This window comes from Drosophila albomicans, chromosome 2R (assembly GCF_009650485.2).
Source record: "Drosophila albomicans strain 15112-1751.03 chromosome 2R, ASM965048v2, whole genome shotgun sequence".
NCBI lineage: Eukaryota > Metazoa > Arthropoda > Insecta > Diptera > Drosophilidae > Drosophila > Drosophila albomicans.
Genome location: NC_047631.2, coordinates 35,055,462 through 35,078,340, shown reverse-complemented (window position 1 = coordinate 35,078,340; position 22,879 = coordinate 35,055,462). Strand labels below are relative to the sequence as shown.

Below are 22,879 nucleotides of genomic sequence, written 5' to 3'. Positions count from 1 at the left end.
CAATTTTATGAAAGTGCAAATGAAATATTTATGACTACAAAAAATCACATACAAAAAAAAAATGCAAAAAACTTTGTCTGATCCAAGTCTTGGACTGCGTTCTGTCTGCGCAGCAGCCCACTTATTTAAGCATCCGTTCACCTTGTGAGGAGCAGAACCATCCACATTTATCCACATACTTTTACATCTTCATACTGATGCATCTACCATATGTATATACGTTTGCCCATATCGGCAGTTGCATATTTGCCCAGCTTGCGGCCTGCATCCAAAAGAAAGAAGATGTGCCCAACAATCTGACTATTGTGAGTAGCCTACAAGATGCACGCCGCATTCTACGAATTGTTGTGTTAATGCTTGTAGTTCGACGATGTATTGTTGGGCAGTACTTTTCAAGTGAGCAGCTTAAGATACAACATGTGAGAAATATTGTGCCATTGCTGCATTGCTTCATTTTATACTTTAAAATGATGACTTGCAAATCTGTGGTGTTACTACTTATTGTGCATATAGTGAATATCGAGTATCCGCATTTGGTTGAGTAAACAAAGCTTTTGACTGAAATAGTTTCGCTTTACATTTACTTCACTTTGAAACCGCTTTTACAGGATCATCAGAGCTTCGTTCAAAACTGTGATTGTAATTAAATCGTTTCGAACTTTTTTTTGTGCGACATTTTTGTATTTTTAATTTATCTTTTGATCAAACTATGCGAAATGCCAAACAACCAACTCAAACAAAAATATGACAACACTTTTCCTTCTGTCAAGAAATGCAATAAACGTTATTGCAATTTGAACTTTCCGTTACATGAGTGAGGGGGAAGGTAGTATGGTCATTGAAATGTGGATGCGAAAATGTACAGAAAATGGTTACAGATAAACAAATGTTTGTATACGAGTATTGCCATATTTTGGTATTTGTTGAGTTTTCCTCTTACAATTACTCAGCGGATATTACTTCCTCTCCCCATTTTTGTGTCTTTTGCCCATCGTTTACTTGGGCAAGTTTATGTCAGCCTATGGGGAGTATTTCAATTCTTTATGTCCATTGACACTATTCACAGTAGTTTATCTCTTCAATCCTTAGCCTAGAGCACTTTAATGCTCTCGTGGAAAATATGCTTAACTCCTTACTTGGTACTCTGCTAGTCAATTTGATTGGCCTCAGAGAGGATTTAATGTAATTAGGAAAACATTTTAATTGAAGTGCTTGGTGTAATTTATGGTGAGTTTTATCCGATTTATGGCTTAAGTTGAGTTAAATTCAACAATTCTTTTAGGGGAATGAAGGGCTTTTATCTACTGAAAGTTATATTAAAATTACTTTTTAAGTGTGCAAGTGCATAGTTGTTATTCCCATTCTACCTTACTTTATCCAATTACGTTATGTGGTAGAAAAATTGACCGAAAGTACTGGTCAAAATATCTTTCAATTGTTGTATATGTTTAATTTATAATTTCAATTGCGAATAAATCGAGTGGGGTAATGAAATACTCTACACAGCACCTTTAACCACAATGAATTTACTTGTTAATAGTAAATTACTAAGTTTGCAGAAGAAAGTAATTGCCAGTTGCTTTTGCTGCAATGATTTTGCGGAAATTCAATTAAAATCGTTTGTTGTATTTTGTTGTGTTGCGCTGTGTTGCGTTGTGTTATTTTGTGGCTGTTGTTGTTGCCACCCCAACTAAATTAAACTAAACTCAATGGAGTGATATGTATCTAAGGCGGCACTGGAGAGCTTCAGACAGCATCGAGCAGTCAGCTTTCGACCGTCACCCAACTCCCCATTCCCAACTCCCAAGCCACAGTTGAAATGATTGGGCCACAACCCAATAACTTAATTGGAAAAACGCATCAAAGCCGCTTTCATGAGTCTGTGGGGGAGATTCAGATATAGCCTCCGGGTGCACTTAGAGAACTGTGGACCGACTGAAGCTTAAAACTTAGATTCGTTGACGGCACTTAAACAAAAAAAAAGACACAACAACAACGACAACAGAAAGAATAATAACAAAAACAATGAGAATGAGAATGAGAATAACTGTCAATGCAGCTGGTACTCGGAACCCAAGCAGTACGCAGTGAGTGCCCCGCGGTAAGTGGCAAAATTAAGGCTATTTTTTTACGCTACTTGGCAACGTATCCGCTCTTCTCGCTGCCACTCTCATTTCGGAAAGTGTGGAGCCCAGCAGCCCAAGTGGTTGGTCGCATTGGTTGTATTTTTCGGTGGGGACAAATTAAATTGCGACTGACAAAAGAGCAAAGTCAAAACAGGCATAAACAGATTGCCTACATCGCTGGCCGACTTCCACTTTACTCGTAGTTTGTATACGAATAGTTTGGTAGTGCAGCTCTGTTGCAAGAACGCGTCGCCGCAACACGGAAGTCGCGTTTGTTACCACAGAGCGCATCCTGTCTTTGGTTTTGGCGCTGCCAACCACTGCCACTCGATTTTTGAATTACGAGCTGCATTCTGCAGTCTGTAGTCTGCCGTCTGCAGTCAGCAGTCAGGACACTGCTCACCCCATCCTGGCATCCCCATCGTCCCGCTTTGCCCCATCCCTCGGTCGCTCGGTGCGCGTGTTTAGCCGCATCCTGCCTGCTTTTGAAAGTTTTATGTAGCGCACTCTCGCAGCATCACAACTTTGCAAGTGTACATAAATTTAATTTCATTTTATGAGCAGGCCCAACATCTTTGGCAACTCTAATACACAGCCTCCCACACACACACTCAAACACTCACACACTCACACACACATGCACACTTGCTAACTGCAAATTCTATACCCAGCTAATGTGATTTTATTTTTCGCTTTGCTATTTTGCAGCACAGCCAGTTCCCTCTCCGTGGGTGCCAGGAAACTGTTTGGGTGAGTTAAGTATGAATTATGTTGTTTTAGTGTACGGACCAGAGTTTGAAAACTTATTGAAATATGCTAGGCATTGCAATGGCAGGACGAAGCGCCGGCCGCCAGCACTTTTGTGCCACTATAAACTTGTGTCCTTTTAAGCTTAATTGAAAGTTGGAGAGCTCAACCATTGCCCATAATGCAATAGGGACTGCAGTTCAAAGTTTTTGAAAGACGCGCCTGCCTTTCTGGCCGCCAGCACTAAATTACCAACAGCTGTTTTGCTTTTTGAGTGGTTGCATGAACAGGTAGCCGATGCTGCCGCTGCTGCTTCAGCTACAACTACAGCGTTCAAGTGACGCCTGTTTACGAAAAATTGTACTTGCAACAAAATAACTGATGGTGGGGGCCAGTACGTGTTGTGTTCTGTTGAGGAGGATGACTTACTTTCTGATTTGAGAAAGTTTTCGGGTTTGCTACACAATTCAATTGGCATTGATCAACTTTCTTTCTTTCTGTCGGCGAGAGACATGGCAAATGTGCTGAAGCAAAGCACTTAGCCTTTGTTTTCTTTTCCTTAGTTTTGTGTCACCAAAAACATTTTCTATGAATAGTACATCAACATTGAACAGATCTGCACACGCGTCGTTTCACGCACAACAAATTTTGTGGAAAACAGCCACCAACAACAGAGTTTTCTCTGAAGAACGCCAAATATCTTCTGCAGCTGCTCATAAAAATGTCAGATGCATCGCCACCACATTCTTGATAACCTTCCAGCCAGCCAAGCAGCCAGCTTCAGTTGCAGTTGCAGTTGCACATGCACTAGCATTTGTGCACAATTTGTTTTTTGATTTCTTTTACGGTCATGCAAAACTTTAACTTGAAAGTTTGAGCAGAGGAAGCGAGCTGCAACAGCATCGCAGCACCAACTCCGACTTTGGAGTAGCTGCTTGGCTGACACAACGGAAATAGCTTGAAATTGTCAGCTGCGCAATGATGCACATTAAGTGTCAAGTGTCAGACGCTGCCAAAAGCTGGTTGACAACAGCAAGCAACAGCAACAGCAACAACAACAACATTTGTAGCAACCGCGAGAGAATAACTGACAACTGACGCCGCCTGTCATACTGCCATGGGGAACGAGCAATCCATTGCATAGAATGGGTGCTCTGTAAACATTCTATGTAGTATATACTCTATGTATGTATACATATATATTTATATATAGTATACTTATGTTGTTTAGCTCGTCTACCACTTTTCCCAATTTCCAAACGTGCTGCCAGCCTGCCTTTGTGTAAACAAATCTAGAGCCAAGCAATTTCTGGGATATTTTTAGGACAAACACAATAACAGTCTAGCATGGCTCCATAGCGACAAAGACGACATCGTCATCGCCTTCGCCTTCGTCGTCGCCGTCGACGCCATGCTCAATATTTATTTGCGTAACCATTTTCACTACCCAAACTGACTGCGTTACCACCCTGACCACCCGTGGACTGGTTACATCGTCTGCTGCCTGAAGACGTCGATGAAGACGATATCCCATGGACTTTTCAATTCCGGCTCAAGTACGTGCCTCGCTTGATTTGCAATCCTTTGAAGTTGCACACGCAGGCTGCCAGTTGCCAATTGCCAGTTCGCAGTTGGCAATTGACATTTGGCAATTGGCAGATAGGGGACTTGAAAGGTACGGGGAGTCATATGTATTTTGACGCATATTTGTCACAAGTGCAATATATCATTGGCGTTTCATTTGTTTGCCGTGCAACTTAACTCCTGTATCGAACTTTTCCGATGTGCAACAGACGGAACAGCACCGATTTTCAAACTCTGCATTTTCAAGCATAATTGAAAATGTTAAATAAAATTATTCGTTCATACTCAGGGCAAACATTTGCTGGCTTGTGCGCCTGAGCTTATTCAATTGGAAAAGTTGTAAAATCAACAAGTCATTGACAAACAGCGGACCAAGCGACAATGTTACAAACAAGCTAGCAAAATACTGTGCTTATTTGCATATAAAACAGATAAAAAGTGGCCGCCAATAGATGATCAACTACGGCATACCCTGCACCAAAAGTTAATTCCCTAGTCAACAAAGAATTCTTCCTAAGTTTCGGGATACATAAATACTATTTATTTATTACCATATTTCTATAACTCTGAAGGTTAATTTTATTTTCGGCATTTTGGTTTAGGTGAATAAACGACATCATTTGGAAAATATTTACAGCTAGAGTATTATTATTGACACACTCAGGTGCGCAAGCAGCAACAGCACTGACTGCGATGGGACAGTCAGGTAGCCGCTGTTACTCAAGTACATGAAAAAGTTGCCAGAGAGGTACGGAGAGGTACAAAAGCGCATTCAGACGTAAAAGCAAAATGAAACAAGGATAGGGACAAGGTTGCAAGTGCAGTTGTGTGTAAATGCTGAAGTTTAGACGGTGCTGAGATCGGGCGATGCAACAAATAAACACATAATGTCATGTGGTATACTGTATGCAGTATGCAGAAAAGAATACTTGATACTTCTGTTACTTATGCAACTTGTATGCGAGATAATAAACGAGACAATGCAAAAGATTTATCAATTAATTATTATTATTATTATTGACACACAAGCAGCCAAGTAAATGCTCACATGTATTCAATACAATTTCAAAGGGAATAAATTTAATTGTGGTTTATTAAATTTTAACATTAATCCTATTAGTCAGACAAGTCAGATAGTTTAATCAGTTTAAAATTGATTTGATTTTCTTGACACCCGTCAATGGCAACAGAAAGCCCTTGGATCAAATTGCCAACAGCAGTTGTAGAAATTAAAACAAACAATGTAAGCTCAACATCAAATATTTTCAAAAGTGACCAATGCAAATATCACGTATACACCAGTGTCTGTGGCTCTGACCGAATATACCGAATATACTGACTATGCGATAGCTAAAAACACCACTTTAAAGCAAACTTGTTGACAACTTAAAGCTTAAATGACCGGACTCTAACCGTAACTAAAATGGCAGTTAACTTTTGCCTGCATTGCCCGGATGACCAGCGAGAATTTTTGCAATTTTTGTGCAAATGATGCCCACCGGAAGAACGGAACCCAGACACATGGCTCAGAACACCACATACATTGGGCTCCAACGGACAACAACGGAACGTACGATGCACTGCGTATTTGCAGAATCAATTTTAAGCTCACATCATGCAATAGTTAATGCCACAGCCGGACCAAAAAGTACAACAGTTTGGCGCATAAATGAACGCCAGCAAAAACATAAAATGGTCAACGGCAAAATGTCCACGAACTATCAGCGAAACTTTAATTTGTTGCCACATTCAGAAAAACCATTAACAAAAGAATAAATAGAAATGTTCACTTAATCTGCAGTAATTATAAATGCAAAAATTATGTGCATGGAAATCAAGCGAAAATTGAAATCAAAAACAGTTGTATACTATGCGTATGCTTAATTGCGCATACGTACGAATCGTTTGTGTGTATGTTATGTTTATATTTGGGAGTCTATTTCGATGAATACTCGCGTTGTGTTGGGTGTTATTTATTGATGACATATATAATTTTTATGAATTTTAAACACAGTTGCTCATTGAACCGCCCTCGCTCACAAAAAGGCTGCACAATAGTAGTTTTGTATCACTCGAATGTTGCTGCTCTTATTGAGGGCGTTGTTCTTATTGTTGTTGTTGTCAGATTTAAGCCAATTTCCGTTCATTTTGACGCTTCCGCTGGACACACACACACACACACACACACACATTCAGCCTCATACACAATGATGGTACTCGTATATGAAATGCCATATACTCACTCACACATTGTATAGTTGGTATGTATTTACTCTTTTTAGCCAATCCCGAACACACTCTGGCACGCTCTGTATGTATGTATGTATGTATGTATATGCATACATACATTGTATGCAAAATATGTCTGTATTTACTCTTTTAGCCAAACCTTTTGTTTTTCGGTTTTGTCTGTGGTCACTGTTGTTGTTGCTATTCCATTTGTCGCCGTTGTTGCTGCACGCGATGTTAGTCAATTTAACTGCACAGCTCTTGTTTTGGTCATGCATACACCAGTTGTGTGTGTGTGTGTGTATGTGTGCTGTACCATTGTAAATACTTTTGCGTTAAATTGTCCATTTCATATAATTTATCTCAAAGAGTGACTAAAAATATACAAAATGTAAACATCTTGTTTTTCTGTACCAACAAAGTACGCACACGTTCTTGCAAAAAGAGAATAAACCCTAAAACAAACAAGATAAATGGCTTTTATAAAATTTAATTTTCGTAATTACAAAGACAATCAGCTCAGCACAGGCTTTAAGTTGACCAAAAATACTTAAACGACGACTTAATTTATTGTTTTTCCCAATGGTACCTCAATTATCTATTTTAAAGGCTTGCGAATGCATTTTGGCAATTTCAACATTTTTATTGGAATTCGTGAATTTTATTGAAGTGAACAATATTCAGCCAGTCAATGATATGCACAATTAGTCAAACAAACAAACTTACACAGGGATATCAAAAAATGCAATCCCATGCATTCCCACATGTCAACAAAATCGACAGGAGTAATTATATGAGTGCAAAATGAAACTATCATATTTGAGATAGAAACTTTTTCTATATATAAATCAGTAGCAACGTGTGTATGTTTGTATATTGATACAATCGCATAGGATCACATATCTGCCTAGCTAGCTAGATTTAAAATATACAACATATGTATGTATGTGCACATAAATGAAATTTATCTTATACAATTGCACTTTATGAAATTTGCAACCTCCACAACACTCTGCTGCTAGTACGAGTAGAATATGTATATGAATATAAGCAATAAATGAAAAACCTGGGAATTGAGAATGGAATAAAAGAGATACGAACAGAGTGAGAGAATGCATGGTGTCATGTTATTATTTATTCAATTATATACATATAGATGGTACGAATGTGTGTATTTCTCGGTATCCTTTACTTGCATGAATGAAAATAATGAAATAAAATATTTGGATGCACCACTTCTCCTCGGCCATGAATACTAAAAGCATTACCTGAGTTCTTTAGTTCTGCAAATATTTTTGCCAATGTGCAAAATCGTTCTTGCATCCATTACGAGATACGAGATGCGAGAGACAAAGACATATATTGCATTGCATTGCATATGCTCGTACTATAAGCAAACGAGTCGCAAATCGCTGAGAGGAAAAAATAAACAAGGCACAATCGCAATGAAATCAAAGAGCAAACAAAGCATTGTTAACCAAATAGGTAATTATTTGTATTTTATCAATTAAATCAACTGTTTGGATATAAACCAATTGCACCGCGACCCACAATAACAACAACAGATTCAGTTACCATCTGGTGTTAGATTTCCCCTCCCACACTATCACACACACCCACACCCACACACACACATACACGCACGTTCTTTCCGATTGCTAAAGGTGGGCACAGCAATTCGGTATCCATTTGTTTACTGTTCGCGGCTCGTTCTCGACACAATTCATGGTTCTTTGGGTCATTGTCAACATGCAGCTGGGATTGCAAAGTTGCTGAAAGAGATGGGCAAACAAATGCCACAGTTTTCCGGATAACCATTATAATAACGATGCATTTCACGAACGGTTCGGGTCGCGGGTTGCGAGTTGAGAGAGTGTGTACACACCAGTTGGCTGCTGGCAGGAACCTGGGTGCTTTGTGTGCATTTGCATACGAGTATAATCCATTTGACATTATGACAGGGCATCATCTGACGGCGCTGACATGTGAATATTGCGATGCAATTAAATTGTGAGTTTACCCAGTTCCCATTTCCCAGTTCCCATTTCCCAGTCGCCAATTGCTCATTGCCTGTTGCCAGTTGCCAGTTACCAGTTGGCAGTACTCAGCTTTCAGTTTCCCTTGAAAATACAGCTGACCAGGCAAGTTTTTAATGAGCTCGATTTGCGTTCCTTTAATTAAAAACTGTGGCAGCAGCATAGCTGTTTGTTTACGTTTGTTCCTGCCCTTTTTACGCTTGATATTAAAACTTTGCAAGCCATTGGTCCAAAGGAATTTTATTAGTGCGCCATATGGGCGTGATCAACGACTGATTTCCGGTGCTGAGCGACGCGAAAGAGACTGTGGACCAAGGGATATAGGAAAAGTTTTTGCCACTATTGTTGTAGTTGTAGTTGTTGTTATTGTTGTTGTTGTTGTTCAAGAGAGCCATTTACACACACATGTGTGATTTATTAGACCATATTTGGTAGAAAGTTGTTTACTTAAAACGCTGGCGACCCTCAACATCCGAACATCCGCACATCCGAATATCCGAACATCTGAACAGCTGGTAGCAAGTTTTTTTTATTACTCGTATTTACGTGAATATACGAACACATACATACATATGTGCACATGAGTATCTGTGTTTGGCACGAAATTAATAATGCATAATGAGCTGAAACCATGAATGTGCCTTTGATTGAGCTACTCATGCACCTCCCACATCAATCCGAAGGGTATATTTTGTTTGCCACACAGTTTGTTACAGTCCAATGGAAATTTATAACTATTCATCAACTATTACTAAGCGTATATGTGCAGGCAAATGAAGAGAATGCCGTAAATATCTCTGTCGGTTTACGCCTATTAACTACAAAACGTAATTATAAGTTGAATGGGTTACGGCAGGTTAACATCCAGGACACGATTTGTAAGAGTAGGGTATACGCATAGTATATGCAGGTAACTATCCACTTATCAAAGAGAGAGAGAGAGAGAGAGTTCATTGCTTTTGCCATTATTGAAAAGTTGAAAACGTAAAAATTGAAATCGTTGCCTACTTATGAGCATACATTTAATATGCAACTTTCTGCAGCGGTGGAGCATATATATTAAAATACTGCTGACAAGAGCATGCCGACACACATGTTTAACAATCCATATTGCCTTGTATTTCATTTTTATGATGACTTACGCCTCACACTCAACAGCGGCAGCAGGAGCAAAAATGTTTATTTGGCGTGTTGCTGCAACACAAATAATTGTCGAGCAGCATGTGGCAGCATGTATGTGTATGTGTGTGAGTGTGCGAGTGTGCGTGCGTGATGATGTGTTGAATTTTATTTATGATTATGTGCGTTCTGTCTTTATGACCATGACGCTCATATCGCATATACATATATCAAATATTTCCACCTTATTCTGAGTTGTATGCAAATTGTTGGCAGCTGACACAGTGATATAAATATTAGTCACACTCGGACGATGTATTGGAAAAAATAATTGCAAATTTTGACACATCCGCTGCGCTTTAATTTGCTAAATTTGCTAAACCACTTTCACTCCGAATAGATCGCAATATCTCGTTATGTTGATGGAAAAACTCCAAACGCTGATATCCCACTGCCCACTGCCGAAAACTACTTACTCTCATCAAATGAGAATAGTGTCAGCTGCAAGACCGACCACTGCTATACAGACCACTCTATGAATATATCGAGTTTTATGTGGACATACTACATACTCGTTGTGCAACTGATATACGAATACATATCCAGGAAAAACTCATTCCTCTAGCTCTAAATTCTCTGCACTTTCTACTATGGCAGCTCTTGCCACTGCGGCTCGTGTTCATGTGCGCGTAAAGTCCATTACCATGAAAGACAAACAAACAAGCGCCCTGAACGTCCGGGCTCCGCGAATTTTTAGACACTTCATAAACAACCATGCAAAAAAAAAGCATAAAAAGCAAATTCAAATTGAACGACAGTTTTTGGAAAAACCGTTTAAGCGATATGTGCTGGCAGTTTGCACGAAAATTATAGCATATGATAGAATAGGATAAAGGAAGAGAGGATAGTTCGAAAAGAAGCATGTGCACAAATAATCGTGTTTCAAATAAACAAAAGCTGCCGGAATATTTAATCTATTTTAAGTCCATTGCGACGTGGTTTTCTGTTTTAAGTTCATTTGTAGTTAACGTATTAATTTAACCGAATTGGTTTCGACTGATACAGACTGGTACAGTGTTAGTAAATGCATATAAATGAAGCTGTCAAAATTACAGCAATTTCATTGAGAGAGACGGAGAGAGTTCATAATAACTTAATCAACTGATAAGTGAAGACTACTTAACTTGCTATCTTTGTTATCCCATTGCTCTACTTGACGTGACAGCATACAATTAGGAGAACAGTGTGGTAAGTAGCTTGTTGTCTAATTGAATAGGCCAATGTAAATATCCAGAAAATAGACAATTATTGTTAACAACATTGGTCACACCGTTAAGCCAATCAACTAAATCAACAACACGCATACGGCATGTATGCCAATCTCATACTCAAACAGAAACAGAAACAGAAACACATTGCCACCTACAACATTTTCGTATATTTAAGGCTTAAAATTTGGCTGAAGGGAAAGACGAAGAGTGATAGATGAACAGATTAAAGGACAGACTACGTTACTGAAATTGTTTGCAACGTTTTATTGAATAGTACAATGCCAACAACAATAAGCACAAAACACACTGAAATAAACAAACATTTGCCAAACGAAACTAATTTCTAATAAGATTTTGCCAATTGAAATCGGATATTATATTCGACACAGTGCGTGTAGCATATTTGCGAAACATAAATAAACATAAAATGAAAGTGGACAACCAGTCGAGCAAATAGTTAAAATGTTAATCAAAATGACTATGTAGTCGAGTTGTCATACAAGTTTTTAATTAAATATACCAGAACATGTTGGTCAGTGTAAAGCCTGTCAATAGTATTTGAACATTGCAAATGTTTTTGAGAAACTTTTATTGCCTGTACTCGACAAATTGAATTTGGTTGCAAGGCGGACTGATATGAAGCACTTAATTTGTCTAGACTCTCTAAGATAACTCATTCATTAGTCATACAAACCACATACAGCTGACAGCTGACAGCTTCCTTCCAATTTAGCATAGTCAAATGTACACCAATACACATTTCAACAAAGAAATCAACAAAAACCTTGGGAATACAATTCACTCAATTTCACATTGTGCCATAGAAAATTAAGCTGTTGTATTAATGTGAGCGTGCTTGGCTTACTGAAATCAAGCAAATATCTATTCTATGTATACGAGTAGTACACATTTTTCAACCGATGCTCAGCTTAAAGCAACACACACTTGTGTGCGGATGGTGTGTGAGTGTCTGTGTCTATTTCACACCTCAAGGGTGCTGAAATATGGCAACAAAAACCATCATAGGCAGCATGCACCCAACTTACTCCATCTACATCACCAACCACACTTCGACCCCCACGCTCGGCCCCATTCACAACACCCAACCACCCAACCACCCATCCACCCACCTTCTCACTGACAAGCAGCGTGCAAATTTCTACTGAGCAACTTGAACGTGTTGCTGCGGGCCGTTCGTGCTTGAAAAGTTTTCTAAACATAACTGCAAGGTCTGAGATGTTTGTTTGTTTTCCTCACTTTTTTCTGCATCTATGCACACATTGCAAATTCACTTGGTTTCACATTGTTGTTTATGGTGACTGTTTTTGTTACCACGGCTGAGGGACCTCCCATGGCATGTGCTCATCATCTGTTGTCATCCAAAGTTTTGATACCCTTTTTTGCGCTCACATACTCTCAATGTGGAATTGTCATTTCATTTGATCAACTCAAGTGAGGCACACCACACTACAAAGGGGATTACTGCTCTTTTTACATTTCAATAAGAATTCAAACAAAAACTCTAATAAATTCAAATCAACTTTAAATTATAATATAACTTTCCTCAAATACTGAAGCACTACAAAAATACTCTCAAAGCTTTAGGTATGGCACGTAGAAGGCACATAATAATCAATGTCCTTAAAACAAAATACACGCTTGTGTTTATTATTGTGTAAATCGACAAAAAAAATATGTTGTGTATGACCCTGACAAATCAGTTTTCCCTATTTGTGTAATAAGCATCAAAATGACTGCAAACTGTGACCCACAAACAAAAAATCAAACGCCCAACTCACACATTTTTCTCATTGATTGCCGGGGAGGTGAAATTCCGTCGAAAAATTCCATTGAGGAAAGAGACGACTTAAAAAATAGAAACCGTACAAATTCATAGCAATTGATTTGGCTGCGAGTCATGATGCCATGCAATACACACAAAATGCCTCACCATGAGGCAGTGTTTTCATAACTTTTATACTCCTATACGCTGATACCTATGACTCAGTGTGTGTGTGTGAATGTGTGCACATATATATGTACATACATACACATATACACACAAACCATCCACTGACGACATCACATAGTACAAAAAGCGCATATGTCGCTCGATTTTGTGAGTTTCCTGTTTCAGCATCGACACGGCATTTATAAAAATCATACGCACTGTTGTACCAGCAGCACACGGCAATGTCAATATATTCTTATGGGCTGGCAGGAGACACAGCACTCTTCGCCACTTTCCCGCATACGTAACGTCAATTTTGACAAAAATCTGTCGGTTGCTTCGTGTCGCTGGCGTTTCTGCTGATGCTGATGCTGATGCTACTGCGCCGTTACTCGGAGCATAAAAACACGACACCAGTTTATTTGGCCGGAACTGTCATTAGCACCCTTAATCCACTTTGCTGCCGGGTGGCGCTTTATGTAAGATTGGCAAGCCAAACAAATCAAAGGACATTGTCATTTTAACTTGTAAGTCTGAGTCGTGAGTGATTGTTCCTAATTGAAGGTGACACTAGGCATCTCAGCAGATTTTGAGAATACGTGACAACAAATTAAATTATAGTCTTGAAATGATGAAATACATTTAAATTAACTGTCGCCATAAGAGATTTCCAAGAACCCAGCCCAGCGTTCATAGTCGGAATCTAACTATTTTTATATCAATTTCACATTTACTTGTGCCATGCGATTCCCAGAAGTACCGTCTTAAGCTTGTACATATTACTTGTTAAAGTCATAATAATAAAGAGAATTGCTTCAAATCTCGACTCGGATTCAAAATTGACAATAAAACAAAGCAAATTATATCTTACTTTTCGCAACAACTTTATCATTGCCTTTTACCTTTTTATAAATCCTTTTTAAGTGATGAAACACTCACAGGACCCACAAAAGGCAACAAATGAAAAATAACAAAAATAGCCGAAAAATGTTTTCTAGTTGCTTGGGTAACCTCTTCGGACCAAGTCAGAGCCCCAGAATCCCTGACGCACATGCGCCATATAACGCACACACACTCAGACAAATTGTTGAAGCGGTAAAAGTTAGACAGCTAAACTTCAAATGACAATTGTCTGGGAGTGTGTGGGGCGGAGCTTGTACACCTATGAGAGTGAGACACAAGGTGCACGACATTAAATTGGCCAATTTAAAAGTAGATATACTCATAGAAGAGGAAACAGCCAAATGTAACGCCCAGACAACAGCCAGTTGCTGGAATGTTAGTCTGGTTTAGCGGGGGGTTGGGGTTGAGAAGCTTTCGGGTCATCCCTTATCAACGTGAAGGCAAAAACATTTGAAACTGTCAATCAGCGGCAACGAAACACGCCAACAAACAGCCAACTAATTGGTTGAAATGCAGAACTGAGAAGGCGGTGCTGCGCTGTGGCAAAAAGTTAAAAGAAAACCAAAAATTGGCGCTGCCAAAAAGTTTTACGCTTATTACACCAATGCCATGCAAAACCCAAAGAATGAAAGAAAAATCTTCAGCTGTAAAAAAATGGCGTCAGGATTCATTAGCAGAGCATGCCAAGTGGGCAACTTTTGAGCAAGTCTATTGCACCGACCGACCGACAGTTGCCTTGGCTAATTTAAATTCCTTTGACGCCGCCACCGTCGCCGTCGCCGTCTTATTAGGCATAGCCGAGCTTGACAGCTTCTTAAGCGCTTGAATGATTGACATCAAAAAGGTTTCTTCGCAATTTTTAGGATCACCAACTGAGGCAGAAAAAGCAACAGCAACAGATAATTAAATATATATTCTTGTATTATGGAAATAATTAAAAATGCGCATCATTAACACAATTTTACGCTGATTTTTGCATTTTGTTGAACTTTCTCGTTTTTCCACTCACTTCTGCTATTTGAATTTTCGTTTGCTTAAGTTCAAATTACATGACTGCGCATTTTTCGCCTCTGTAATTTTGCTATGCAGGGTGTATCCACTTATTTTCACGTGATATCTTGCCTACAAGGTAAACTCCTCGAATTACTTGAAGTCAGGGTATTCAAGAAAGCTTTAAGAATAAAAATTCCAAGAAACTTTTTTATTGAAACCTCGCCTAATTTCCACACTCATTTTTTAAGTCTATTTAGCGCTTGCTGCCCTAATAAATAATATTTGCATTCTGTGTACGCTCCCAAATATACAGATAGCTAATTTTAAATAAACATTAAGATTTCCTGGGATTTTTTTTTGTTTTTTGTTTTTATTTTGTTTATGCTATTCTTACTTGTGCTACTTTCTTTTGTTTTTTTTTTGTTTCTTTCAACGAATTAAAAAGCACACAGTTTTGTTATAGATAAGCCACTTGAAGATTTACGACATAGCTGGAGACGAGTTGCTCTTTCTGTTGCTGTTGCTATTGTTGTTGCCATTTCCACTGTTTTGTGCAAAATTCACTGAGTAAACTAAGGCAGTCAATGGGGAGGAGGCGAGAAGAAAGCGCATAAACAACGCACGCCATTTTCAACGATTTGGCATGACAAATCCCGCACGATTTGGAGCTGTCCGTGTGTCTAGCAAACGCAACTTTGTCGCAGATTTATATGCGATGTCAGTGCAAACGGTTTATCACTTTGGCCTAGGCCTGTTCGTACCTTTTTACAATCTGCCAGAAGGCAAACGAAAGCACAAAGTTGAGCGCGACGCTAAGCCAATTTCAGACGAAACTGCCGGGACAAAGGTTGAACATTTTTGAAGAAGAAAACTCTCTCTCTAGATTTAGTGCAATTTCATTTACTTTTGTCTTGGAATTTAGTGAGATTTGTAAGACAGGCAACGATGTCGCATTCCCCCACAAAAAAAAAAACGTGGTCGTAGATTTGAATTGATTTGTTTAAAACTCAGGAATTTATCAATAGTTCTGATGATATTATATTATAATTTGGCTTAATGATATTTGTATTTTATCAATATATTTACCAAATGTCAAAACAAAAGCCTCTGTGGTCAGATAACGATTGCTCATAAATGAATTTGTGTATTCCACGAACAAATATATAAAAAATTTGCTTATTAAAATTTAACGGCGTTTTTAGTAGGTCATTTATCATAAAGCACAGACGAGCCAACACAATACAACTGATTGGGATAAGGCAGATTCAACGCTTATATGTATATCGGCGACTTGATAAATGAGATGTCGCATAAAACATTTTGGCTTATTACACCACACACAAGAGCTTTGTGAACACATACACATACACACTCGTATATATTATGACAGCCAGTTGAATGGCCAGATATGAACTATACTATATATGTATATCTGTTGTGAAGGGAAGTCGCGGCCAGACATTAAGAGTGACTACAATTATTTTAGCTGAGTATTTAAAAACCAAAACAACAATGCAATAAAAGTTGACTGGCGAATAATTTGATGAATTTGATTAGAATTTGATGCGAAATATAATTACATGCAAATTTATTTAAATGCATGTTTACCCGCGTAATTGCTGCAAAATTTACGTTTCATTTAGCTGTCGACGGCTAGGGCCGCCAACGAGAACAAAAAAGGACACAAGTCCGGCCGAGCAAGAGCAATTGACCAAATGGCCAAATGGCGGCAATGAAAAAGCAGCAAACAGATTATAACTCCCAGCTGACGTTGTGGGCTATATTATTTTGCCATTGAAAAATGCGGGGCTCTGAATGCCGCCGTGACCCAAGTGGATTTTAATTTTTCAAAGTTAACCAGCAGAGATGGCGACCCTTTTTAATGTGCTTGGGCAGTCGGCTAGTCGGAGCTGCCCTGACCCGGCTTGGCTTGATCTGGCTATGTTTGCTTAAGCATCGCCGGGATTTACCACTCCATTTTATTGTTTACCTTTCTGACTGTTTGCTGATTGATCCCTTGGGTGGGTCACCGTTCGGTGCCGCCGTAATTAATTTTCCTTTTTGAATTGTGCATCGCAGTGGAGGAACATCAAATTGTCACGTAATTATATTTTGTTTTAATGACGCTTCGTGTCCGCGATGAAAAGTCAATTAATATTTTCGAAAATTAGCAAATTTAGACTTGACATCGCCGTCAGCATCGACACGGAGCCCAAAACCGAGACCGAGACCGAGACTGAGGTCGAGACCCAGACAGACGGCAATGTTCTTTAATTAAACTCAATGGTCGCATTTTAAATCATGTAGTGGCTTTTTAATTTTAATTAAAATTACAACGGTCTCCCAATACTAATCTCAACCAATAGTATGTGGTCAACAAAATTAATTTGAGTGCAATATGCATATCAATATATGTTATTATTTATGCTGTCTGACTAACCTATGAAAGACTAATATAACGGCTAGATAATGTATGTGATATTTTTTCTTAATGTCAATAACCTGTCTGCCAGCCATTTTGCCTATAGATCTCATTGCCTTTTGTCTTTTGTCGAGAACAACACTATATGTACTTTACGCACATTATTATTTCCCTTCCCAAACATACAACTTGCTTTTACTCATCGTCTGATTCCGTTCTGTTTAAGTACTTCGGGGCTCAGGTGCGGAATACGGAATACGGAATATTCATGTCGTGGCCTACCTTGAGTGTATTCCATCCTCCTTCCGCCCGTGCTTGCATAAGTATATGCAATAGTAGGTGCTTGCATCAGTATGAATTACTATCAATGGCGTGCACAATAAATTGAATTTCATTGCATGACGACGTCAATTAAAAGCATGTAAACTCAATCGCCAATGACGTTTTTAAAATGCAGTGCAGACATCAGCAACGTGGCAGACGCCCAGAACGGACAAGAAGAGACGACACTTAATGAGTCGGCAAATGGCTGATAAAAATGCACAGGCAATATGAAAATCACTGAGAGGCCGCTGTGAAGCTGGAACTGTAGCTGTAGCTGTAGCTGACATCGCTACGTGGTTTGCAAAGTTCCCGAAACGAGCAGGAAACATTGATAAAAGTAGCAAGTGACATTGGGCAATGATGATTCGATTTGGCTGGCTTAATGACCAACCATTAAATGAATCACGACGAGAGCTTTTTAAATGATTTAATACGCAACATTTAATAATAGTCAATGAAAAGTTTTTTAATCAAACTTTAAATGAAGAACTCAACTGAATTTACTGATTCAAAAGAACACAATAAAAATAATAAATACGTAAATAGTTTCAAAATTTTGCAGTGTACATATTGCACAATACTTGCAGTACTTATTCATTTAAGCAAAAAAAAAATCCCATTAACAATTATGAGTTTCCCTTTGCCATTGCCAGCATTTAGCTGGCTGCAACTTAAAAGAAAAACTCACTACCATTGACTTTGGCTCTGGGCTTTTGTTTTAAACCGCCAACAGTTTGTAAGGCTGCACTGTTGCCATACCATGTACAGCATTCAGCGATAAAGGCCTCGTTCTCATCAACAACAAGTAAGAAAGTTACAGTCGAGGGTGCTCGACTGTGAGATACCCGCTACCCATTTTTAATAAAGGCAAAATATTGCGGTATCATTTTCAAAATATACCGAAAATACTAAAAAATACTAAAAAATATACCAAATGGTATGTTTGGTATATCGATGTAGTACACCATTCAAAATATACCATAAACGGCACAATGTGCCAGATTGTCGGCCAAAGCAACTCAGACCCCTAGTAAGTAGGCGTTTTTGCCCATACAAAAGTATTTCTTTAATAACATCCACAATTTTTATCTGAACGCAACCAAATTTTCAGGAATCATAACTATTACAGTAATTATTATATATATACCAAAATTCGTAGCTCTAGCTTTAAAATTACACTTGTTATTCGATTTTTTTTTGATTTGCGGGGGCGGAAGTGGGCGTGGCAAAAATTTGAAACAAACTTGATCTGCGTGCAAACATAACAAATGCTGTCGAAAAAAAATTATAGCTCTATCTCTTATAGTCTCTGAGATCTAGGTGTTCATACGGACGGACGGACGGACGGACAGACGGACAGACGGACAGACGGACAGACAGACAGACGGACATGGCTATATCGTCTCGGCTGTTGACGCTGATCAAGAATATATATACTTTATAGGGTCGGAGATGCCTCCTTCTACCTGTTACATACATTTCCTGCCGGCACAAAGTTATAATACCCTTCTACCCTATGGGTAGCGGGTATAAAAAGGAAGAAAGCAAGACGAGGTCTTGGTTTGCCTCACTTCCAGTTTTACTTTTGAAGTTTTTAATTCTTTGAATCTTAATGACTTCTCGTAATAAGTTTTCATTTCTCGTAATTTCTTAGGTTAATAGAATCTTTCCAGCTTGCTACTACAGCTGCCGTGTCGAGCAACTATAAACGAAACAACAGTGGGAAAATATATGACAAAATATGCATCTTATCTTAGCAGTTTGAATTTGAATTTTTGTAATGCATTGCAAAAAGAGAGACTACACATAATGTGTGTGGCAAACAATCAAATTCTAATATTTTCGAAATTTAACGGTCATTAGAACGACAGTTTAACGATGAGACCACGGTACACACATTTCCCATTGAAACTTTTGTGTTGGCAAGAAAGAAAAAAAAAAAAAAAAACCATTATTACGAAGTTGACACAGAGTCAGTCAGCAGGAGAGGACTGCCAGGAAAAACGCAGACGATAATAATGACAATGACGATGAGTCAAGTGCTTGCGTGGCATTCTCAGCTATGAATTTTATTCAAAAGGAAGCTCTGCAAATGCATAAAAGTCGACTACACAAAGAGCAACAGAACTAACGGTGACATTGGTATGAACTGTGCTTTCTGACTTTATATTACAAAAAGTCCAAGTTGCAAGATACAAAAATGAAACAGACTCAAAGAAATTCAGCGTGAGCTGCGCTAAATACTTTTGGCTGGTGGCTAATTCCACGACGTGGTCATCCTTGGATACGGCTAATCATAAATTCAAAAGCAGCAAAAGTACAACGCTGTAACAATTAACTTATTAAAAGGATTTAAGGTCAAAACAAAAGTCAAATAGGGAAAAGGCAAAGGAAGCAACAGCGCCCGGACTTCCGCGTGCAAATTGTGTAAATGAATGCGAACAAGGCGTCAAGACGGCCAACTAGAAGAGCAGAGAAGTTCCAAAAAAATAAAGGAAGAGCAGCGGTTCATGGAATGAGCACTTTCTTCACATACGCCCGAACCCCTCATGCACTTTGGGTCTTTTCTATTTCTATTTTTTCCTTCACTATGTCGCATAATTCATTTAACTGCGACTGGGTTCAGCAACTTCAAATTGGTTTGCAGCACACTGGCCTCTCTCTGATTGCCAGAGACTTCTGCTAATTAGGAAAATTGATTTGAAATTTATGATGCGCAAAATTGCCTGGCTTTTGGCTGAGTGTCAACTCTAATTGAAACTTAATGTTTTGCATAGTTATTCTGGTGGCTAGCAGATGTTTACAAAATTCAAAATCGTTCTCATTGTTGTATATTACAAATTTTTTAACACTTCCTACCACTTGCTTTCCATCTCTTTGCAGTTGTTGTGACATTTTGGCAACATAAAACGCAATGGCGCCACAGATGACGCCATTTTCGCAGCTCGACAAAATGGCGACGACAATGACGCTCGCATCCAAAGCGGAAATACTCTGGCTCTGCCGAATACTGCTGCTTTGCTTTTGCATTGGCGCCGCCGCTACTAGAGGTAAACATAGATTAAGTTTCAGCATGTACATAATTTACAAGCTCACAAACTCACAACGTACATATATCTCGATTATAATATGATACTTAACATATAAGCACATATAAATCTCATTTTTTGCACTGAAACTCTCATTGCAGATACATAATTGCAAAATTGTTTTAAATTGCTGTGTCTTACTTTAAATTGCTAAGAACCCTATCGCTAACTTTCAACAGTCATTGATCTAGTTACCCTGTATCACAAATTTATGCTCGCCTTTCAATTTTTACGTTAAATGTACGTTTGGTTGGTCAGTAAAAAACCAGAACAAATTACATTTGGCGCAGACTTCAAAGTCTGACCAGAGGCGCATTGCGTAAAACTAATTACCTGTCAGAGTCATATTGTGCAACATTCGGTGGTTGCCTTTTACAAAATTTTACAAAATGCAACAGACAAAAGTGTAGGAAGATTAATAAGGGGTATAAATGGTTTTACCTAAAATATCTGACTAGACTTCTTAAAGTTCTGAAGGTTCTCTACAATAATCATCAGTCTAAAAACACTGAAACTTGAGAAACATGACAAAAAATATATTAGTCCTGCTGTTTTCTCAAATATCTTTGCCAGAGTATGTAATCTTCGGCCCGCAACACAACTTTACTATTCCTTTTTGAATTTAAAACTGTGAAAATATGTATAAAAAAAAAATAGATAAATGTATTCATATATATAAGCATTGATAAAAAAAAGGCAAAACACACATGTACGTATTGAATATTAAAAATTCCAAACTGATATTCAAGCATTTGTGCCATTTAGTGAATATTGGTTATTAATTCCCATTCAATTTTCACGACCCTTACTTTGATTTCCTATAATATTTATAAATTTCGAAGTTTGCATTCTTCAAAATATTAATTAATTTCATAATGAACAATGTTTTGCTTTGTGCTGAAACAACGATACACGCAACATACACACATTTACACGGGATAATGTAGCATTTTTCTGAACTCAATTTGTGTTTGATAGTGAAAAATTGTGAATACGAAATATGCAACATGGAATAAATGAAATGGACGATTTAACAAATTACTCTTCGCAGAAAAAGAACTGCACGCTTAAATTCAATAAGAGCGAAAACCCCAAAAATAACTTTACAATAAAATGTGAATGACAAAATCAAATAAGTATGTTATATCTGTAGACCAGCATTTACATCAGTAGTCCAACAGTGATATACCAAATCCTTGCATACACCCGCGGCAACCACAACAAAAAACAAAAACAACACCGACAACACAGTAAAAGACGATGATAAATTTATCAAAAAATTGTATTTCACTGACACATCCCGCATACTCATGCATACGCATGTGTGTACATATGTATATGCATACATTCATCGTAATCATATTGGGAAAAAATGCAATTGCAATGCAATGAAAGCTGATCACGTGATTGCCACAGATATACCATTGGGATGACTGCTGCCGTAGACGGAGGTCCACAACTCATGACAATTTCATTGCCATATTGCGACAATTTTTATTAAAATTTAGAATTTTCAATTTATTTAGCACTTCTCATGCTCTCGCTCTCGCTCTCGCTTTAGCTCCAGCCATCGCTTTGACTGTGGCTGTGACTGTGACTCGACCCGACTGGATTTGCAGTGTCCTGTCTGCTTTTTGATTTGTTGCAGCTGCGTGAAATTGGTCAGAAGAAATATCAATAGCCAATAGTACGTGATTTGAATTTGGAGCCGCTTTGTTTAGTGTTTAGTTTATCCTCAATCAATGACCACGATTTCAGCCATCATGCATTTTTTAAAGTTATTGTTTTATTCAAACGAAAAATGGAAATACGTTTTAAATGCTATTCGCCCAAACAATTGATTAGACTTGGATAATTAAAGGAAAATAAGTTGTTCCGATAATATAATTCGCATCTTCTCATGTTCGTAAATTGTAATGCACTGAAATTCAACCAACTCTCAAGTGACTAAAGGACTCGCAGCAGAAGTAACTGCCAAAGGAGCAAAGCAGCACAACAACAAAACAAAAAACTAAAAGAGCAACACAGCGGCCTGCCACTGCCACTGCCACTGCATCGCATCCACTGCCAGAATCAATGAAATGA

General features: G+C 38.3%; 2 protein-coding genes across 2 annotated transcripts in view; one reads left to right on the top strand and one right to left on the bottom strand.

The window, feature by feature from the left end:
• LOC117575108 (single-strand selective monofunctional uracil-DNA glycosylase) overlaps window positions 1-22,879 on the bottom strand; it is a 99,599-nt gene that overhangs the window by 59,799 nt on the left and 16,921 nt on the right. The gene's annotated exons all lie outside the window — the stretch shown is intronic.
• The window catches only part of LOC117574489 (serine-rich adhesin for platelets), a 48,084-nt gene that overhangs the window by 10,583 nt on the left and 14,622 nt on the right, over window positions 1-22,879 (top strand). The window contains exons 2-3 of the mRNA XM_052006733.1: window positions 2,835-2,876; window positions 20,589-20,755. Of these exons, the coding sequence (XP_051862693.1) occupies window positions 20,620-20,755 (136 nt within the window). The 5' untranslated portion in view covers window positions 2,835-2,876; window positions 20,589-20,619. The remainder of the gene's footprint in view (window positions 1-2,834; window positions 2,877-20,588; window positions 20,756-22,879) is intronic.